This window comes from Crocodylus porosus, unplaced genomic scaffold (assembly GCF_001723895.1).
Source record: "Crocodylus porosus isolate Cpor-Errol unplaced genomic scaffold, CroPor_comp1, whole genome shotgun sequence".
NCBI classification, from domain to species: domain Eukaryota; kingdom Metazoa; phylum Chordata; order Crocodylia; family Crocodylidae; genus Crocodylus; species Crocodylus porosus.
Window position 1 is genome coordinate 61,799,195 of NW_017728886.1, and position 22,076 is coordinate 61,821,270.

Consider the following 22,076-nt stretch of genomic DNA (forward strand, 5'->3'; position numbering starts at 1 on the left):
CGCATCGCGCGTCTCCTGCACTTTGCCATGGGCCGGGGACAGCGGCGGGGCTAGAGGCGCGGGGCCAGGAGAATGCACCATGGCAGCATCCAGTAACTCCAGCCTGTCCGGCTCCTCCGTGTCCTCCGGTAAGTTTCTCCCCCGCCGCTGCCTTAGTTTGTGCGCGCGGTGCTGGGCGGGTGGTGGCGCGGGACGGGGCCGGGGCCAAGTGCGGCGCCCCGCGCCCGGCGCCCCGCGCCGCCTTTGTTTGTTTCGGCAATGAGCGCGGGGCGGGGGCAGCCCTGGGCAGGGGGGCAGCGCGCAACTCGCCAGCCTCCTCAGCCGGCGGGGGAAGGAGGGACGGGAGCCCCTGCCCAGCTCTGGGGCTCGGCTTTTTTTCTTTCCAAAGCCTGGGCAGCTTCTGAAAGCATTGCGGAGCCTGCCAGGCAGGCTTCTGCCTCCCTCATTGTTTCCCGGGGCTCCTGGCGGTGTCCAGCTGGTGGCCCTTGGCTTGTCACCGGGTGTGGAAGGTCTTTGGGGCCAAGACTGACTGTTTTCTTGTTCCCCCTCTGCTCAGCCTGGGGGGCTCCTCTGGGCCGTGCCTGGGCCCTGATTTTGTGTGTGTGTGTGTGTGTGTGTGTGGTCATGGTCATGCACATAGGTAATGATAGTGTGCTTTGATACTGCACATATATTGTGTGTCTGTGTGTGCATACATGCCCCTGGTCATGCACATATATCATGAGTGTGTGTGTATGTGTGTGTGTGCATGCGCGCACACGCTTTTGGTCATGCACATATATAATAATAATGTGCTTGTGTGTGTGTGTTCCTCTGATACTGCACATATATTGTGTGTGTGTGTGTGTGCATACATGCCCCTGGTCATGCACATGTGTCATGATTGTGTGTGTGTGTGTGTATACATGCCCCTGGTCATGCACATGTGTCATGATTGTGTGTGTGTGCACCTCTGGTTATGCACATATATCATCATGAGTGTGTGTGCATGTGCCCCAGGTCATTCACATATATCATGAAGTATGCGTGTGTGTGTGCGCGTGCTTCTGGTCATGCACATATATTGTGTGCGTGTGCCTACCTCTGGTCATGCACATATATAACATTATGCCTGACCAATCTGATTGCCTTCTAGGATGAGATGACTGGCTCTGTGCATGTGGGGAGAGCAGCAGATGTGATATACCTTGTTTTTAGTGAGCCTTTTTATACACTGTCCCATTCTCACAAGCAGGCTAAGGAAGTGCAGGCTGGATGAATGGACTGTACAGTGGCTAGAAAACTGGCTGGAGCATCGGGCTCAAAGGGTAGTAATCAATGTCTCTGTCTAGTTGGTAGCCAGTATCAAGTGCAGTGACCCAGGGGTCAGTCCTGGGGCTGGTTTTGTTCAATATCTTCATCAATGACCTGGAAGATGGCATAAAGCACACCCTCAGCAAGACTGCAGATGACACCAAGCAGGGGGGAGTAGTAGATACACTAGATGGGTAGGGCTAGGATTCAGAAAGACCTAGACAAATTGAAGGATTGGGCCAAAAGAAACCTTATGAGGTTCAATAAGGACAAGTGTAAAGGCATGCACTTAGGCTGGAAGAATCCTATGCACCAGGTACAGGCTGGGGACTGACTGGCTGGGCAGCAGCTCTGCAGAAAAGGACCTGAGGGTGGACAGCTGAAGGGGACTAAGCTGAATATGAGCCAACAGTGTGTCCTTGTTGCCAAAGCATCAGCTAGGATTTTTAAGAGTCTGACTTCTGCTTTCTTGTAGTTCATGGTTCTGAACCATGAAGTTGAAAGGGGTCATGACCATCTTGCATTTTTAGGAGCTGGATAGGAGAGGGGTGGGTCTCAAAAAATTGTTTTATTTTACCCTGGGGCTGTGATATGGTTGGAGTTGTGAACCACAGACACATTTGTTCAGGTAGTTTAATCAAAGTGACAGAAGAAGTGAGAAGAACATAAAAACACTCCACTCATCTCTGAAATATGATGGTCTTCTAATCAAAGCAATGAATTAGGGAAATCTATTGTATTACCTTCTCAGCTAATTGATTCTTTATATAATTCATTTTTAAGTTACAACTGACAAATGGGACAACAAAGTGGAAATAAGAATATTGTAGTAATTAGGAGAGAGAAACAGGGGAAATGCAGTGTCTCAGTGTACTTGTGATGTAGTGTTTATACCAAAGTACTGAAAGAGCTAGGACCAAAATACATGCGCTCTTCTTGAAAGGCATTTAAGATCTTTGGACCTGATGAGAATGATATATGTTTAGCAACACGTATATCTGTGATGGTAAGCATGACAGTGACCTTTGTGTAATGTGCTAAAATGGACTAATGTGTAGTGGGTATGTGATAGTTTAATGCTGGGATTAGAAAGTCTTTGGGGGGCAGGGATTATTTTTTGTTTTGTGTTTGTACAGCACCTAGCACAATCTCTGTCCTAAAGCTAAGGTTTTCTAGATGGTATAACAGTAACAAGTAAAACCATGATCGCTGTCCTAAAATGAGGTACTAGCTTTTACTTTCACACATTCAAACTTCATGTATTTATCTGTGTGCCTATAGTTTTAACAAAATGATTTTTCCCTATGCCCTTGTTAATGAAAAAGTCAATATCCTACAGTAAAGCAAAGTTTCCAGTATTAGCAGGCATATCATATCTGACTGCACAGCCACATTTCGGCTGTCTGTGGTTTCTGTTCTCAGAACTCAGCAAGTCTTAGAAAATACTTTTAATATCATGCAACTGCATTTGCTTGCTTTTACATTTATTTTGATATAATTATATTTGAGTTAACAAGATAAAGTCTTGCAGTTGATATAGTTAAGTTCTCTCAGTGGACGTGAGGAAATACAGAATAGTAATATATTTTGCTAATGGAAAAAGATGTGAGGTCTAGGGTGATTGCAGGATGCTAAGAGGCTGACTAGTGACTTGCCGTTTGACCTTCATCAAGTCACTTACATTTCTGTGGGTTAGTTACTTATTTCTATTATAGGTTGATTAAATTAATGCTTGTAAAGTGCTTTGAGATCCTCAAATGAAAGGCTTTTAAACTGTTCAGTATATCTATATTTGAAAACACATTTTTAACCTCAGCAAAATTATTTCTCTTATTTTTTGTAAACCATAAGAATCTAATCTGTTTATTTTATGGTGGTATACATCATTTTTGGAATCTTAAGATCTCTGTCAGTTAGTATTAATTTTTTTTATCTTGCAGCTGCAAAAAATGACATGTTCTGACCTTAAGCTGCTGCATTTATAACTTTGATGCATGCGGTAGATGTTAGATCTGAGCATTCAAAATATGTCAGCAGTTTTCAGTGACTCAGAGCTTGTTTACATGAGGGATTTTAGTTCTGGTAGCTATAATGGTGCCACTTGCCATGTCAAGTAGATATGCTGCAATGAGTGGTTGGATACCAGGCTGTAACCAGTCTCTGCAGAACTGCACATTTGAGGGAAGCAATTCTCTTTTATAAGCTTTGCTAAAATGAGAGGTGTTTTGCAAGGCTGTCAAAATTTTGACCAATATATGGTGCTTGTGCCCATACACAGGTGAGGGCCACAGTCTCTCTCACGATGACTAGAGCCTGTCTCACAAGGAAAAGAAAAATTGTGTGTTTATGGAGTTCATAAAAGTTACTACTTGAAGGGTAGATAAGTAATCCTAACCCCTTTAATGATGCCAGTGGAAACATTTCCTCCTTTTTCTTATTCATGTTATTTAGTTCTGTTCCTTGCTAATTTTCTTTAGTGGGAGCAGAATTGGGTATTAGATGATAGTTTATTTTAGGAACCAATCTATACTAGATACAGTGGTACTGAGTTGAGCACAGATCAATTGTAGTGATAGTAATGCTTGGAGGAATAAAGTACTTTACATGTACTGGCTCGTAATGCCTAAGGACATGTTAATGCAATTGGCCATTTGCAGTGTAACATTTTCTTTTTACTATGTCATCAGAACATGTCAGAAAGGCAAAATATAAGATAATGGTTCGAGTACTTCCCATGTGAAGAAGCTGCACAATAATGTTACCATTTATGTATTTTCTATCAGTTCTGTCAAGTCAGTGTTACTGACTTATATTAATTGTGAGTTGTGTGACTGTATAGGAATAATATTTGATTCTGTGTTGAAAAAGTAATTTAAAAAAGTTTTATGAACATTAAATAATTCTTATAGCACTGCTGCAAGGTGATACATTGCTATTAGTTCTCAGGTGGAGAACTGAGACACCGTGGTGTGCCCAAGACGTTTGTGGAAGGTAGTGTTCTAGTCATTCAAAATGCAGTTCTTTGTTACCTTTTCCTTTAACAATTAGGGAACTTCTTTTTCTTTTTTGAGAATTATCATTCTCTAATATTAGTCTTGTGTAGTTCCACTGTCATGTTGCTAATTATAGACTCAGTAACTTGGACACTTGCCTGGGGCCTGATCCAGCTAAAGTTAATTAAGTTGTTTTTCACTGACTTAAGTGGAAACTGGCTTAACCCTTTAACACAGAAAGTTGGATGGAAAAGGTGCATATTAGTATTTTCTCACCAGGGTCTTTGGCAGACCACTATATAAACTATTTTTCAGTAAAATTTTCAAAAGTATGCAAGTCAACAAGGCTCGTGAACACCTACCTCATTGGGACTTGAGTTTCAATAGGACTTGGGCACTTTGGAAAATGTTGTTCTTTCTGCTTAAAAATTCACAGCTGGAAATATAGACAAAATAAAAGGGCTATAGTTGTGTTAAATGGGGGTTTAGTATTGCCCATCAGTCTTCTTATCTGGAACCCTGTACTGCATATGCCATGTTGAAACTGCAGTTATTTAACATGTGGATGTCAACTTTTTTCTCAGGAATTCTCCCATAGCATGCATCAGAGTGACCTGCTGACTTACCCCATGCCAGCTCTTGCTTCTGCTTTCCCTCACTTCTAAAGTATCCATTTCTTGTGCTGGTTGCACCAGCCTGCTTGGCCTGGTTCACACCTCTAACTTTTCTTCCCTTCTCCCAACAATTTGTGCCATTTAAATACCCTCAACTCCAATTCACAGCCCACCCCCCTCTCTGTTTACTGACCTTTAGTTCCTCCTTTGTTCTTTCCCTCGTAGTTTAAAACTTCCATTTCCAGGTTAGTAAACTCTTCACCATTCTGACTTCACACCAGTACTCTCCTTTCCCCTTGTAGCACAAATGGATGGAGAGTTACCTATAATAGATAAACTTCAGGCTCCATTCTTGAAACTTGGTCCTAGAGAAGCCAGTAGTCAGTGAGGATCAGGTATAGAGACCTCTGTATCTGTTCCACTCCAGCCTGTGCTTCTGGGTAGTATTGTATGTGGATATTGTCCCATCTTGTTGGTCAACAAGAAGCTCAGCTAGACCAGATGTTGTTGCAACTTATTTTAATACAATTCAGTGGTTTTAAAATGCTATTTTGTGTCCTTTGGGAATAATATGCTCAACTAAATACGTTCCTTTTTGAAAAGTAATAGTTATTTTTTTTTTGCACTCGAGTACTTAAAATGTGTGATTAGCAAAGAAACACTTACCTGTCCTGAAGTTCAGAATAAACATATTACCCGTTATTGGTCAGCAGTCCTTAATTTAATTAATGGTGCCAAGGATCATTTGTTTTACAAAAATCCTGTAAGGAACAGAAAAAGCATCAAAATTTGTTTTCATATAAACTGAATTATGTTTATATAAAGACAACGTGGTTGCCAGTGAGGTGGTTTCCCCATATACTGTGTGTTGTGCAAAGAGAAAAAAATACCTAGCATATAAGGAAGAAAAATAGTAGGCACTTCCGTTAACTTAACAAGGTCAAAATAAAATATTAAAGGCTCATGACTCTCTGGGGGCCCATGAAGGTGCTAAGATGTGAAACAGACATATATTGTAAAAAAAAAAAAGCCAACATAAACTGATTTTAATTAAGATCCTAGCAAGTGAAAATAAATGAATTGGTATTATACACATATTCAGAAAGAATTTAATTGGGAAAAAGATTGGTGAGTGAACATAGGTATTTATTCTTAATGATTTCATAGAAATAGCATTGTGGAAATGGTATGTGAAAGCTCTATAAATAATGTTGTGTTTATGTTGATAAAGTGCTACTCTTGATTCGAAACAGGACAATAACAATTCTGCTCTTTTTTCTGTTCCTCATGCTGAGCTTTTAGTAGCTGTGGGTTTTAGACTTGAATTAAAGCTTACCAGTCACTTGCATGTGAGGAGACTGGAAAACATAACATTGATATATTAAAAAAAGAAACTTTAGAAAAGAAAAATTTCCAAATTATTGTTCTGATCCATCCAAGATTAAATGAATCAACTGGTGACTACCCAGGATAAGATGTGTTGAATAACTCTTACAAGACACCTTTGATTTATTTCATTTGTATTTATTTGCTGAATAACAAAAGTCAATTTTTCTTCTTGATCTACTTGTCTCGGAGACGGATGCTTAGGATCAGATGTACCATGTTTCATGCAGTCATTATGATGACCTTTTTGGATCCCAGTTCACTTGACTAGGCTTCTACCTTCTGTTTTCCTGGTCCCAGGTAGTTTTAGATGTGCCAAATAACAAGGGATTATAGGAAGGGACTCTTGAGGTTACTGAGTCTTTCTGCACCATCACATACATCAGTCATGCATGTTTTTGCCCACAGTGCTTTTCAACAAGCTTTATTTTTTATTTAGTAAACTGACTTAGCTAAGTCTTAAACAAGGGTGTTTTGATAACGATGTTGTTAAAAATGTGCTAAGTTTTAAAAACAAAAGCAATGTACTTTCTCTAAAGGGCAATGTTGACAGTGTTTTCCTTTACATGCTTAGTTTGTGTGCTGGCAGAAAAAATGCTCGAGCTGGGGGGCCAGTCTGTTCCTCCATATCTCTTGCTTTTGTTGAAGCAATGAACTAGGAGAATTATGTTCAGGAGAACTATGTATTAAGAAATGCCACATTAATATTGCATGAAAAAGCTTTTGTTGCAGGGAAATGTAACAGGATTTGTACAAGAAGCTATAAATCTATAATTCCATATACACCACTTCCTTACAGGTGCATTCACAATTCATATGAGAATTGTATACAGAAGTTAGTGTAAATGCATAGTTTTAACTCCTAGGAAGAATAATCCATTCTTGCACTCTTTTTTCTCACCTTTGGTTATAAGAATGTAAACTTGAATTTTATATTTTGGAGATTGTTATTACTAACTGTGAATCATGCGGAGTTCAACAATAATAGTTTCATCACTCTGCTGCACTCGGCAGTGATCCAGCTTCTGAGGCTGGAGAATGAGTAGTTTCTTCCTAGTACAAGGGAACCAATGTTGCAATAATGCCATGGTATCATTAATGTTAAGATTTGTGGATTAGTATGCTAGTACTTGACAACAGGGAGGGACTTATGCATCTGGTAAGGTAAATCCGGTAGGAAAGTGTTTGGAATAAGATAAACCAAAGGTGCTGAGTCCCACATCATTTTTTATTGAACAAGCTCCTTACAATAAGATTATCCTCAGAACACACTGTTTATTCCCTGAGCTGACTTTATCAGAGAATCTGGTTCATATTGGTGAGGATGGCTTATTTACCATTATACAGGTTTCCCTCAATTTATGCGGTACACGCATTCCAAGACAACGGAGCATAAATTGAATTTGCATAAAGTGAACCCAGCTTACAATGGACTAGATAGAGATACGTTCCCACACTGGTGAGGGAGGGAGGGAGTAAGGCTGGGACTAGGGGAGGGGTGCCGCACAGCCCATAGGCAGCTCCCAGGGCTGCAGTGGGCAACAAAGTGGAGGGAACTGTGAGTGGACATGAGGCGGAGGGGTGGGGGGCACGAGGTGGGGGGAAACGGCCCTAGCTGCTATGTGCCTCCCCAGGAAGGCTGCAGGCTGGGGGGGCTGCACCAGGCTGTTCCTGGGGGACGTGGGCCCCTGGATCTGTGTGCAGGATGAGAATAGGCTGTCACTGCAGGCTGGGGTGGTGGAGGCACCTGGCTCTTCCTGGTGCTGGGGGTGGGCAGTGGCACTGGGAGGGGGGTTGCTGCCACCCCAAAATTTGCTGTAGCCCCCCCAACCTGGCCAGCGGTACCACCATCTCCAGCCTGCAGCGGCAGGCTGCTGTCGTGTCGTGTGCAGATCCCGGGGCCCGTGGCCCCCTGGGAAGAGCCCAGCGCAGCCCCCCCAGCCTTCCCAGGGGGCATGTAGCAGCAAAAGCTCCCCCCCACACCCCACACCCACTCACCAATCCTGCTGCATTGCTGCCTGCTGCAATCCTGGGCCTTTGCTTCTCCACACTCACCCCAGTCCCTGCTGCAGCAGCCACAGGAGCAGCTGACACCGGCTGCCTGTAGCTGCTGGGCTGCACCATGCCCCGAATCTCCTGGGGCTCTGCTTCTCCCCCCTCAACCTAGCTGCTGCAGCAGACCTAGGAGCAGCCAACACCACCTGCCTGCACCACGGCACAGCACAGCCCAGGGGTGGGCTGAATGTGTACAAGGGGAGCCATGATCGCATAAGAGTCAATTTTACCTCGCATATAAGGAATTTTGGGTAGAAAAAGGGTGATTGCATAAGAGCAAATTTGAATATATAGAACCCACATAAATCAAGGGAAACCCGTAACTGGTAAATTAATAAATAGTAGCTAAGGGCCTTTCCTATGAATGGGTACAATCACTAAATCAAACATAACCCACTGTTACTCTTAGTTTTGGCCTATGTTTCTGTTTCAGACGCTTGAGTTGTAGTAACATTTTCATGTTGCTGTTGCTGTTTTTTTGTTCCCAGCATCCATTTAAGCAACACTACTCTTACCTCATAGAAATTGCAATAAACTATAACTGCATGCTTTCTTACTAAAAAAAAGGAAATGAAATGATGGAAAGGTTAGAGAATTTACCTGTTGAATCTTGTTTGCCACTCTCTGTGGCTTTGCTGTGGAAAGACATGCAGAGCTTCGGGAAGTAAATCACCTTCCCAAATCTGCCCAAATGACTTACTGATCATGCAAGAATATCTAAAATTAGCTTTGGCTTCTACGTATTGAAAGATAAACCCTCTCCTTAATACAAGTATGGGTAGGCTTGACTTTATATCCAGGTGTGATGTCGCAGTATATAAAGGAATTTGTGGGTAGAAGTAAAACCTGTGTTCTGTGTTGTTGCATATGTATGATGCTTAACCTTCCAAGCAATGCAGAAGCAAATGAACTAAAATAAGTCTTTTAACAGTAGATTTTTTTATTTTATAACTGGTGATAAAATTAGCTCTCATTTGTTTTGTAACTGGTGATAAAATTAGTTCTCTTTGGTGAAAAAATTAGTGCTTATCTCTCTTTATGATCAGGGATCTTGATTTGCTCTGATAAAAAATTGAAAATTCTCTGCTTAAGCCTCAAAATCCACGTTTTTCTATGATTAAAATGAAATGCCACTATATATATAATCAGTTGAACACAATATTTTATTGATATATTTACAATTTTAAAACAAATTGGAAGCCTACCAGTGACTCAATCACTATAATAAAATAAATTCTAAATACCTACCAGCAGGCACTCCCTATGCCTAAAGAAGGGTGACTGCACCCCTTCACTGCTTTGTGGCATTGAGCAGCCCTGATACATTGGTGCCCTGCCCATGCCATAGGCCTCACTCCCAAGCCACAGCCCTCCAGCCCTGCTGGTGCTCCTCACTATTGATCCACAACCCTGCCGGTGCCCCTAACTCCCCACCCACAGCCCTCTATGCCCCCAGGTGCTCCTCCCCACACCCAGCTCTGCCAGAGGGAGCCCCCAGCTGCCAGGGCTACAGGGCCAGGGACCCAGGTACACAGCTTCCTTGGCCCCTCTCCTGCCCACAGTAGTGTCTGAGCCCCGGATGCTGCCCATGGGACGCAGCAGTTGGTGTGGCAGAACGGAGCATGGAACCCAGCTCCCCCCCACACACAGGTGGCATGGCAGGAGCAGAGCCTGTGGTGGTGGGGAGGTGGATGTGGGCTACCTGCTGTGGGCCTGGGGCTCCCTGCCCTGCTGCCCTCCCTCTGGGGCCTTGCGGCCCAGCAGGCAGGACCTGGTGTAGCAAGGCAGAGTGGGGCCAGGTGGAGAAACTCAGTGCCACCTCCAGGAGCCCCGCACCCCCATGGTGAAGCATCCCCTGCCTGCCTGGTAGCAGCAGGGGGCACAATCCCATGCTGCCACCCCTGCTGCTGCCAGGCAGGCAGGGAGTGCTTTGCCAGGCAGGCAGGGAGTGCTTTGCCAAGCAGGCATGGGGCTCATGGTGGCATCACGAAGCTTCTCTGACCCATTGTGCCCTGCTGTGCAGGGTCGTGCCCTCTGGGATATGGAGGCCCATCCATGGAGGGAGGGCAGCAGGGTGGGAAGCCCTCAGCCTGCAGGGGGCAACCTGCCTCTGGTCCCTGCGCGCACAAATCTGGAGTGTGCACAGTGGCGGAGAGCCACCCATAGCTCCGTCCCGCTCCCTGCCTAGGCCCTGCGACTGCACATTCTTGCCCCAAGCCCTATGTACTGCCACAGCTGGGCAAACTGCCCAACTCTCTCCCTCCCTCCCTGTGGGGGCCTCAATATTATCCCATCTTCCCCAGCCACCAGACCTGCCTGCAGGGATCTGCTCTACAGGCTGCACATGAACACATGCACATGGCGACTCCTGCCTGATTGCCCATCTCCCGATCCCCTTGCAGGTTGGCAGAGTTCCAATGTGCAAGGGAAAACCCACCATTTCCCACATTTTTCTCCTTTGAAGGAGAAAATCCAGGTTTTTCTCCTTAAAGTGAGAAAATCTGAAGTTTGCCATGGTTTCCTATGACATACAGAAACCCCAGATCCCTGCTTATGGCATTAGTGCTTGTATATCATTTATTTTTGTTTTACCAATGTAAAACTTTATCAGCATATTTAATGGGGATTGTAGTATATAAATGTCAAAATATAATTTCCAAATGCATATTCACAACTTAGTTGCACAGACATTTGAAGTCTTTTAAGGACTGAGTATATACTGGAGAGACTATGTAAATGGCAGGGACAGTGGTACAGTATTTCCTATTATTGGGTGGTCTTTCTGCAGCTGTTTTGCTGCAAAGATTACAATATTTCCAAGGGCATGCAGTGAGCTGCAAAGTGAAAAGAGTCAGATGGCTATATTAATGTAGGAAGTTTCCCTTTGAAAGACACAGAATTTATATTGCAGTTTTCTCCTGCTGCCCTGTACTGCAATGAATTCATCTGAGCAGTTGTGGAGTAAGTGGGTGGGGGCCATAGCACACATATAGCACATGGGCCAGCCCTGTTTTTTCAGATCAGCAGCTCCTGAAAAATGGAGAAAGTTCCTGGGCTTGAAGTACATGAAACTGAACTTCTGTCTTGCAGATTACAAACCACATTTTGTAGAAGTCCAAAGCGCTCAAGTGATGTTGTTATGACTGTGCACAATAAAATAGCTTTGTGTTTAGAGTGGGTGCCTCTGCCCCATGCCTCCCTCACAGCAGGGGCCTTGATCTGCAGCTCCCTGTTCCTACCTCACGGGTAGACAATGTCTTTTTGCTGAAGTGTCAAAAAAAACACAATGTCTACTTTGGAAGGTGCCGGAGTGCCCACATGCCAGAGCCTGGAGCAGCTGTTTGCAGCCTCCCAGCTGCACCTGGCCCGTGGAGCCTGATCTTTTTGCAGCAGGGCTTACAGCCTCCCAGCTGCCTGCTGGGAGCACCCTGGGCTCATTGGCTGGCAGCAGCTGCTTAGAGCCTGGGCTGGTGGTGGTGTGCTGAGCAAAATGGCCTTGGCCACGCAAAATGGCATGCATGCTGGAGGTTGCTTCTCTCCTAACTAATACACTGACTAGATGTGTCCTTGAGAAAGTTTAACTCACTTATCCCTCCATTGACAACCTCAGTTGTTCAAAAATGTCGGGATCCAAGCCTTTCAAAGTAATGAGTCTGGCCTAAAATCATTATTATTTTTTTAAAGATTGCATTTTTTTGTTCCTTTCTTCTCTTTTATGGACCTGAGCACCTGATACAGCTGGATCACCTTTGCATGCTTTACCTGCCGCCCCCGCCCCCAAACATGAAAGCTAACACTTTTCTTTTTTATGCATTTATAGTTGGTAAAATACTACAATTGAATTCAAAGATTTGGCAGCACTGTATTTACTATCCTGTAAACTATACATACAGTTATATTTATGTGGTTTATAGAGTTTCTTCAAAGCTTAGTTAATTGCTTGTAAAGACCATGAAGGTCTGGTTCTACAGGCTTTTGTCCTCTGTTCCACTTGAGGTTGTGTTTTTATACAAATCCCCATCAAAATAGTATTTGCTGTTTTGATGAATGAAAATTATTTTGGGCTTCATGATAAACCAAGAAGAAAGTAGTAGCACATAGTCTACTTAATAACTTAGGTATTCATGCCATGTAGCTGAAGAGTATGTTAGTTCTGCTGGTAGTGTACTCTTAAAAATTAGATGCAACATTTGCTTCTTGTAAAAGCACACTCCTTAATCCCACCCTTCTGTAACACTCTTCAATTCACCTAGGCAGATTGCAATGATAGATTTTAGTGACATGATGCTCTGAGTTCTAGATTCATTTTATTTAAAATTTGAAGCCTGTGGGTGGCTTGTTTTCTATTGATGAAATTAGGATGAGGATGTGATGATATTTAAAGGAAATTGCATGATATTTAAAAGAAATTGCACCCAACAATGTCTTTACATAAATTTAAGTCTACTTGAAGATTAAATATTTTGATCCCCTGGCCATGAAAGTATAAATTCAACATATCAGTGGTGATTTAAAGTTTTCTTTTAATCTCAATGGATAACAGTAGATGATTGGACATGATTTAAATAAGGCTGGCTGCCAAGCATACAATTTTAAAGCTTTTGAGCAAGAATGCTTGAGGCTGGAGGAAAAATTAAAGACACGGAAATAATGATAGACAGCCTTTCCCTTCCCTTCTTTCCTGTTTACTAAGCTTAGTACTAAAGACTGTAAACCACTGAGAAATCAAATTGATGAGCTGGAAAACAACCTAGATTAGTAAATGTCATGTTAGTGGGAGTTCAAGAACTTGTGTAGAATAGAGAAAATGGTAATTTATTTAGTTTTATGAACAGTAAAGGGAATACTTGATGTTAAACTTCCTTTATAAAGTGAGTTGGTGTGTCAGATACTAATATTTAATATAAGTAGATTTATAGATAATTTTAATGCAAAGGTTGTAATCACCATTCCAGTAGTATCTATGTGTCTGAGTGTGACCAAGACAGTGAGTCTTAAATTCATAGAATATTGTTTGAGTGCAGTCATACCACCTTGTGTTCTGATCCCTTAATATCTTGCTGGTGCGTTTGAGTGGGAGACCTCCAAGAAGTATCTAATAGTTACTGTAACTGATGTTGGCAATTTTATGCAATGTTCCTTTTTCTTCTGACTGAACCAACGGCTAAATATACTGTTAGGGGGCACTAACCAGCTTCAGGAAGATGCATTCACCCCTCTCCCAGTAGAACCTAAGCGCGTAATGAGCATTTGTTAAATTTCACCTACAGAAAATGGCTGATTCAGGAGAAAGGTCTTCCTTATTCAGTGAGGGAGAACTTGCTTGTGTGAGTTTATTGTGTACAAATGAATGCCTGTAAACATCCCCGCTGCTCCACTTCTCCCAGACCAGGAAGAGTCAAGTTGCAGAGGGATGTTCCAAGACTAGAATCACCCTGTTCTGGAGAAGGCATGGGGAGTAGTTCCCTGCTACTTGACTCCTCCTGGAACCAGGAAGAGTTGCAGAGCTTAGAAGCCCTCTCCACATGTTCCACAGACCAGAGACAAATGGTCTAGGGAACACATGAGGAGCATTGCCTCCTCTCCCCTTCATGCCCAGAACAGAGTGGGTCAAAGCTGGGGCATGCACTGCAATGGTGAGGTTCCTCAAGCATAGAGCTGCAGTTGTACTGAAATCTGTGGCAAAAGCACACAGTATGTTATTTCTATAGCTCTGTAAGGTAGTCCTTTATTAAATCAAGGTATCAACCTCCCTTGAGAAATGTGCAGCTCTTGGCATTAGGAAAATAATTTTAAAATTAGTACATATCCTCCAAACCTGTTCATTTTCAACTTGTTTTTCTTTAATCTTTATTTCAGTTATATGTTTAGTTCTGGAAAAATAGTTATGTTCATTATTCTAATATTATAAAAGCCTAAGTCTGTTTGTCTGTCTGTCTGTAATGCTTTATTCGCACTGTGATTGGCTGATGGAAACAGCCAATCAGAGTGCTCCAAGTGTGGGGGAGCACCACCATGAGGCGGGAAGAGCACTGGCCTCAGCTCCCCCACCCTGCTCCCTGCAAGCGGCACAGAGAACCAGACATGTGGTAGGGGAGCCAAGGCCAGCACCACTGGCCTTAGATCCCCTATCACACTCCCTGCAAGAGGCAGAACAGCGGCAGCATGGGGCGTTAGGTAGTGGCACTCCATCCCAACGCCCTCCCCCGGCCCCCCTCAGCCCAGGTCATTCTTGACAGGCAGTTGGCTAGTAAGTAAATAAGAACCTATAGGCATATTACACACTGCTTTGTTTCAGAGTAAGACTTTTACAAAGCATAACAGCTTATTACTAGCCAAAAGTAATCACGTATTGGTGTCCATAGGTTTCTGTTCAAATTGGGGGTGTATGTGTGTGGAGTGATGCACAAACGCAAACATTATTTTTATTTATATATTTATTTTGTTGTACAATGACGTTGGACAGTGTACAACCACATAATAAAGGACAGCAGACCCAAAAGAGCTCATAGTATACAAAATGCAAGCAGACAAAGGTAGGGGGTAGAGGTATAACCTACAAGAAAAATGACAGGTAAAAAATTGACAGTGTTGTTAGTTATATGCATTAAATATGTGTGCTTTCAAATGAGTTTAAAAGTAAAGAGTAAGGGAACAGGGGAATGAAACAGGTGCTAGAAAGCAGAGTTGTCCATGCTCTTCACATTCCTAAGATTCTGGCTGTGTCCTAATTCCATTATGCCTGTAGCGAAGGAGGAGGCAGATTGTTCTCAAAAAAGAATTGCTGCAGAGTGCTTTGACTCACAAAAACCTTTTCCTTTTAGTTGCTGTCTTTTATTTGTACTCATGCCTGTTCCTTTGATCTCTACAGGTTTTATGGATATGCATGTCATCACTTAGTATTGTAGCTGGTTAATCATACTTGCATATGCCAGCAGTAAATATATTAAGAGGAGGATCTACCTTAATATTTATAACATTCAGTTATAATAATTGGCAACATCTATAGCTTAAATGCAGAAATGAGAGACAGTCTGGGTCAGAATATTTTTGAATGATTGATAATTCCACCAATATAGCTAGAAGGCTACTTTTACATGCATATTCTTAAAAAAAAAAAAAAAAAAGCCAAAACAAAATATACCTCAGTAGCAAGTGAATGCAAGTGGAATTGGACAATATATAATATACTTAATTTTTATAGGGAAATAAATTCAAATGTACATGTTAAGTAGTTTTAGAACAGCATTTATTGACTCCTGGTGGTAGAGTATTGATCAAAGTCTTCCAGTGTTCAGAAAATATGAAAATAAAAAAAAATCAGAAAGTAATATCTTTGTAAAGGGATATCCCATCGCTCTCTCAGTTGGGTTATAGATACAACTGAGGAGAACTGGATACACTATTCTTATTTAATAATGAGAGGCTTGGTTCAAATATTAGTGTTTAGCATTTTATTTAACTTTGTGCATTTTGAGAGCACTGTATGAGCATTTAAATAATCCTCACAGCACCGCTGTATTGCAGAGGGAAGAAATAAGGCAGAGCAATCAAACTACTTGTGTAGAATCATAGACTGAGCCTCTAGTCAGAGGATTAGAAATTAGGATGTCATGGCTCATAGCCCAACATTCCATTCATTAGTCAGTGCTGTCTTCCTTAATCACCACAGCAGTTTTTACTCAAGTAATAAAGATTTTAGGACTTCTTTTTGTATGGTGTAGCTAGCAACTTTGCGTAGAAAAATCTTATGCAAAAATTTAATCAGTAGATTTGGATTCTTCTTATTAAAAAATAGTTTAAGGGTTAATGTCTTTGTTCAGCCAAACTATGTTTATATTTGCTGCTATTTTTCTATGCAATCTCTTTTTTCACCCTCCTTCCCAACATGAAGAGAACACCACCTTTCTGGACTTCATACCTAAGTACAGACAGTCAGAAAGCCTGAGGCTGAATCGATTCAGTCTTCACAGGTTAATCTAAACTGCATGGATTGAGCCACCAAGCAAGTGAACAGACATTCACTTTTGATTCTGGAAAATGCAGCCACAGGTCTACAGTGGCCCAGGCCAGAAGCTGGGGGGTGGTAGAGTATGCCACCCTGTTCAGCTGCAGCAGACAATTTGGGCCAAGGTTAGCCTGCCCACCCTGCGGGGGTGTGTGGAGGGAGGGGAGGGTGCAGGGGAGGTACAAAACATCCTGGGATACTGGGAGACTGTGAGTTAACTTGAATCTGGAGGGGATCTAGGTCAGAAGTTTAGTAAACTGATTTAATTTCACTCAGTTGAGTAAAAGGCGAAAGATTTATACTACATCCAGGTTTATCTTAAACTGGTTTTGGTCATTTTGAAAGCTGTTTATTTTGTGTTTATGTTTAAGTTGTGTTACAGATTTGAACCAGTTTCCGATCACTTATATTGATTTGTGTAATTTCTGTTCCTAGCCTATGGGTACAGACCTTGATTTTAGTTATACTTTTGAAACTTTGAGTAACTTTATAGATGTTAGCAGAGTTATTCCAGCTTTGAACGTTCACACTCGCTCAGGATGATGCTGACCTTATCTATTGTCAGTTATTAGTTTCTTTTCGTATAACCCATTCAGAATATATTTGTTGATTTATATGTACTTAAGTAATTTGATGCTGTTAATTTCTGCAACTGTTAGAATAGCATGTGGAGTTGGCAGCTGCTGGGATAACAGCTTGGGTGTTTTTTCCCCTTTGGAAAACAAAATATTGTAGACATGCAAAACTTTTGCAAATTATGAAGGACATATGAGCATGAAATAATTTGCATATTTTCCTTTAACATAAGATTATTTTTCCCCCAATTAATATATTCATTTTGCTTATGGAGAGTAAGTCACATTGTTTGATGTCAGAAATATTTTAAAAACTTTTTTGCATAGTTAATACTGTATGCAAACCAATGAAAATAGCATTTTCTTTCCAACTGCCCAGCCTTACCACAAAGAATAGCTTCCTGAGAAATAGGTTCTCAGAAAAAGGAACAGGTCTGTGGTAAGCTGTGTAATAAGCCAAATCCAAGAGCCCATTCTATATTCTTTTAAGTGGACGGTGGGGAGCAGATGAGTAGAGTGACACCAGCAAAGAACTTGCAGGTTCTATAAGTAGTAGTAACTACTAGGTTAGGGACAGAAGTTACACATAAATCGGTATAAGTGATTGGAAACCGGTTCAAAAAGGTAACACAACAGAAGTTTAGTGCACATAAACTGCGTTCAGAGTTTAAGATAAACCTAGATGGATATCATATCAGACTTAACTGATTTAGGTTAAATCAGTTTATTGAACTTCTATCCCAGATTCCCTCCCGATTCAAGTTAATTCACAGTCCCCTAGCATCCCAGGATGATTTGTACCTTCTCTGCAACCCCGCCCCTTGCAAGATGGGTGGGCTAGCCTTGGCCCAAGATACCTGCTCCAGCTGAGCAGGAAGGTGTGCTCTAGTGTCCCCCAGCTTCTGGCCTGGGTCACTGCATTTTTGGAATCAAAATGAATGCCTTGTTCACTTGCTTATTGGTTCAGTTTAGGCAGCTTAGACTAACCTGCAAAGATTGAATCAATTCGGCCTCAGGGTTTTTGGCTGTCTCTACTTATTCCTAGAATTAGTGAACATGCTTCAAAAAAGGGGTAAATAAATGTTGTACCCTAGGCAAAAACCTGTCAGAGAGCCGGGGGTAGAAGTGCCAAGTAAAATAAATTTTTGTGGGGTGGAGGGAGTGGGGAGTGGTCAGGGTGGTCAGTCTTACCTACCCTTGGAATTCAAAGACTGAAGGTGCTGCTGCCACTGCATCTCTGCCTGTCTACCTGTAGTTATGCTACTGAACTTCAATACTTCTGTTTATTTCTCTGAAAATAAGAGTGCCCGCTGATATTTAGCAATGATATGACTCCCATTCAAGTTGATTACTCTTCCCAGTGACCTAAGTTGAAGTTGGACTGGGCCCCCAGTTGCAGTTCTTTATGTATACATTCTGTATAATATCGGGTGCTAATCACTTTGTGCTAACCTAAAGTCACACAGGAGAGATCCCGAAGGCAAGGTAGGAAGACAATTCCATAAACTGAAATTTAGATGAAAACAAATGTGCTTCTCCATCAGATGTACACATTTTACTTTTGAGTATTAAACTATTGTACTCTTTTTGCCTCCCAATTTATTGGAACAGAAATATTTAGGATGTGTTCCAGTCTGTTGGTTGCAGATGATGAGATCCTTTATGTCTTGTTTTGCCATCATCTCAGCAAATTACTATAGTTCTCCTCTTAGTGCTCTCTTTCCTCATTCTGTAAATCTGAGTAAGATCTTTGTCAGGTAATTGTGTTTTTCTATTGAACTGACCTTGGAAATGGTAACAGACTCTGAGAGCCTGCATCCCTTTTACATCATGCTGAGAGCGTAAATGTGCTTTAAAGTCAATATAAATTATATTTATTCTCATTTAAAGGCCTTTTACACTGCTAGCACGATGTAAAGGAACATCAGTTAAATAAGATCAGTCCCCAAGTGTTTTAATTCATACTTTGATTAAATCAGGACTGTATATAATACATACCTATGTTCTTTCAGTACTCTTTTACCTTAAATGGTTTTAACAAAAGGAAATAAAAAATAGCAAGGAAATTCTTTGTTCAAGGTATGCAGATTGCATTTGAGGTACTACAAGTAAGTGCATACAAGAGGTGAATCCCTCCCGTCCCTGCCTGTGATGATGCATTCTCAATGCAGGTTATCCAGAGATAGTATTGAGGTAAAGGCTATCAGGCAGCACTGGCTAGCAGAACTGTCTTAGTGGGGTGAGGATCCACTCCTGCACCTGTGAAATAAGAGTGTTCCCAGTGCCTTTTCCTTGCTCTCTGGAGCCATTGTGGAGGCATTGTCTTTTAGTGTTGCTACTGGGACATTGCTCTTTGCCTCTAAATACTGTCTGGGAGCTATAATTTAACCTGTATGTGACAGCAGGTTCACTTAAACTTAGGTTTCAAAGATTTTATTGGTTATAGGAGTACTCTCAGTTTCATAATTATATATGGATTGGGCTTGTGTGTAATGTATTTTTGTTTTACATATGTAGATTCACTCTCTCACATGCATGTGTGTGTGTATGTATGTCCACATGTAAAATAAAATACATATTTTGTGTAGCCACTGGAGAGGTTAAAGGGGTAAATGTATGCGACAGAAAGTGTCTTTGTTAAATGTAGGAATTGGGAAATCAAACTAATTGCTTTTTAGATTGTAAACTATCAATATTAAGCAAATATCTGTAGGAAACCTTCCATAAACTTGTCATTGATGGTAGGGGTGTCTGATATCCAGCCAGTGAGCAAGATCCAGCCTGTAGAATCATTGCATCCAGCCCAGTCCGGTAGGCTTCCCTTGGCTTTGCACTGCTGCACATACCTGGCACTGCAGACTGGCCAGAGCTCCAGCCCATTGGGTAGCAGCACTGAGCTGGAGGCATGTGGTTTCATGGAGCAGTCTTCAGGTGGCAACACAGAGCTCTGGTGAGCTAGCAGTGCCAGGGGTGTGTGGTAGCATGGCGCTAAGGGCGTGCATGTGTAGTGGGGGCATGGTGGGGCACACTGGTGGCATCTGTGCGTGCTCAACATGCCCCCCCCAACAGGGCCATCCCTGCTGCCAACAGTCTGGGGTGAGTTTGAAATCCCCAAGTGGTAGGGAGCTCTGGCCAGGCAGTGGCACAGCGGGGGGGGAGGGTGTGGATGCATGAGCTGTGTTTGGACAGTGGGATGCAGCCACCCAGAGTCCATGTCCATTCTCCTCCATGCCCCTGGGTCTAGCTCCATCCCACTGTCCAAACATGGCTCCATGCGGCTGCACAGCTGCATGCCCCCAGCTCCATATCACTGCTTGACCAGACCTCTGTGCATGCTCCCTGATCTATAGTGCCTGAATGCAGCTCCCTGTAGCTGCATGTCCCCACCCCCACACTGCCATCTGGCCCTGGACCCATATTGCTACCCAAACACAGCCTGTAGAGTCTGGGCCAGGAAAAGCCCCTGCACTCTGGATCCAGTCCAGAGCCTGAGGCATAGGTGATGTGTAGTGGGGGCATGGTGGGGCACACTGGTGGCATCTGTGCGTGCTCAACATGCCCCTCCCAACAGGGCCATCCCTGCTGTCAACAGCCTGGGGTGAGTCTGAAATCCCCAATTTACAGTAAGTACACTTAAAAGAGAAGTTTTAGATTTCATAGATTTTATAGAGATTAGGGCTGGAAGAGACCTCACAAGATCATAGGGTCCAGCCCCCTGCCCAAGGGGCAGGAAGTCAGCTGGTGTCAAATGATCCCAGCAAGATAAGCATCGAAGCGTTTTTTGAAAGTATCCAGAGTAGGTGCTTGCACCACTTCTGAGGGGAGTCTATTCCAGGCCCTGGGGACTCAGACAGAAAATAAGTTTTTCCTTATGTCCAGTCTAAAATGGTCTTCCCATGGAGTTTGTGACCATTGGACCTTGTCTTCCCATGGGGTGCCCTGGTGAACAGATGTTCTCCCAGTTCCTGATGCACACCCCTTATGTACTTATAGGCTGCCACCAAGTCACTCCTGAGTCTGTGCTTTTTCAGGCTGAAGAGTCCTATGGCTCTCAGCCTCTCCTCATAAGGCTTGTTCTCTTGTCCTTTGATCATGTGTGTGGCTCTCCTCTGAACTCTTTCCAGCTTCTCCACTTCCCTTCTGAATTATGGACCCAGGATTGGATACAGTACTCCAGCTGCAGCCTCACCAAGACTGAGTTAAGTGGCAGGATGATTTACTGGGTCTTGCTTGAGATGCATCAATAGATACAAGCCAGTTTTGTTTGCTTTGTTGGCTGTGGCATTGCATTGGTGGCTCATGTTCATCTTGTGGTCCATCGTGACCCTCAAGTCTTATTCAGTTGTGGTGCTACTGAGAGTAGCACTGCCGAGCCTGTAAGCGTGGTGTGGGGTTTTTCTCCCAAGGTGGAGCACCCTGCACTTCTCTACATTAAGTGCCATCAGGTTTGCATTTCTCAGTGTTGAACGCCATGAGGTTTTGATTTGCCCACCTTGTAAGCCTGTTGAGGTTGGCCTGGATCACCAGCCCATCCTCTATGGTGACCACACTTCCCCATAGTTTGGTGTTGTCAGTGAACTTAACCAGTCCGCTTCTGACACCAGAGTCAGGATCATTTATAAATACATTGAAGACTACAGGTCTAAGAACTGAGCTCTGGGGGATGCCACTGGTTACCATGAGCCATGTTGATTTGGTTCCATCGACTGTCATTCTCTGGGTATTTCCACAGAGCCATTTCCCCAGCCATCAGACCATGAGCTTGTCGAGACATCAGTTCCCCAGTTTTTCCATGAGGACATCATGGGACACCAGGTCAAAGGCTTTCTTGAAGTCCAGAAATATGACATCTACCTCTTCTCCTTTGTCCAGATGATGCATCACCTGGTCATAGAAGGAAATGAGATCGGCCAGGCAAGACCTACCTGCAACAAAGCTGTGTTGGCTATCTCTCAGGATGTTGCCTTCTGTTAACCTGTTGTTAATGGTTTCCTTGATAATTTTTTCCAAGATCTTTCCATGGATTGAGGTCCAACTGATTGGCCTGAAGTTCCCCAGCTCTTCCTTCTGCCCTTTCTTGAAGATAAGCACCACATTGATGCTCTTCCAATCATCACTCAGGCACTTTGCTGGAGCACCACAAATAGTTGAA

The 22,076-nt window shown here is 42.9% G+C and overlaps 1 protein-coding gene across 1 annotated transcript in view; it reads left to right on the plus strand.

Annotated features, from left to right (window-relative positions):
- Window positions 1-6: 6 nt before the first annotated feature.
- CHN2 (chimerin 2) overlaps window positions 7-22,076 on the plus strand; it is a 225,466-nt gene continuing 203,396 nt past the window's right edge. The window contains exon 1 of the mRNA XM_019535388.1: window positions 7-128. Coding sequence (XP_019390933.1) covers window positions 80-128 — 49 coding nt within the window. The 5' untranslated portion in view covers window positions 7-79. The remainder of the gene's footprint in view (window positions 129-22,076) is intronic.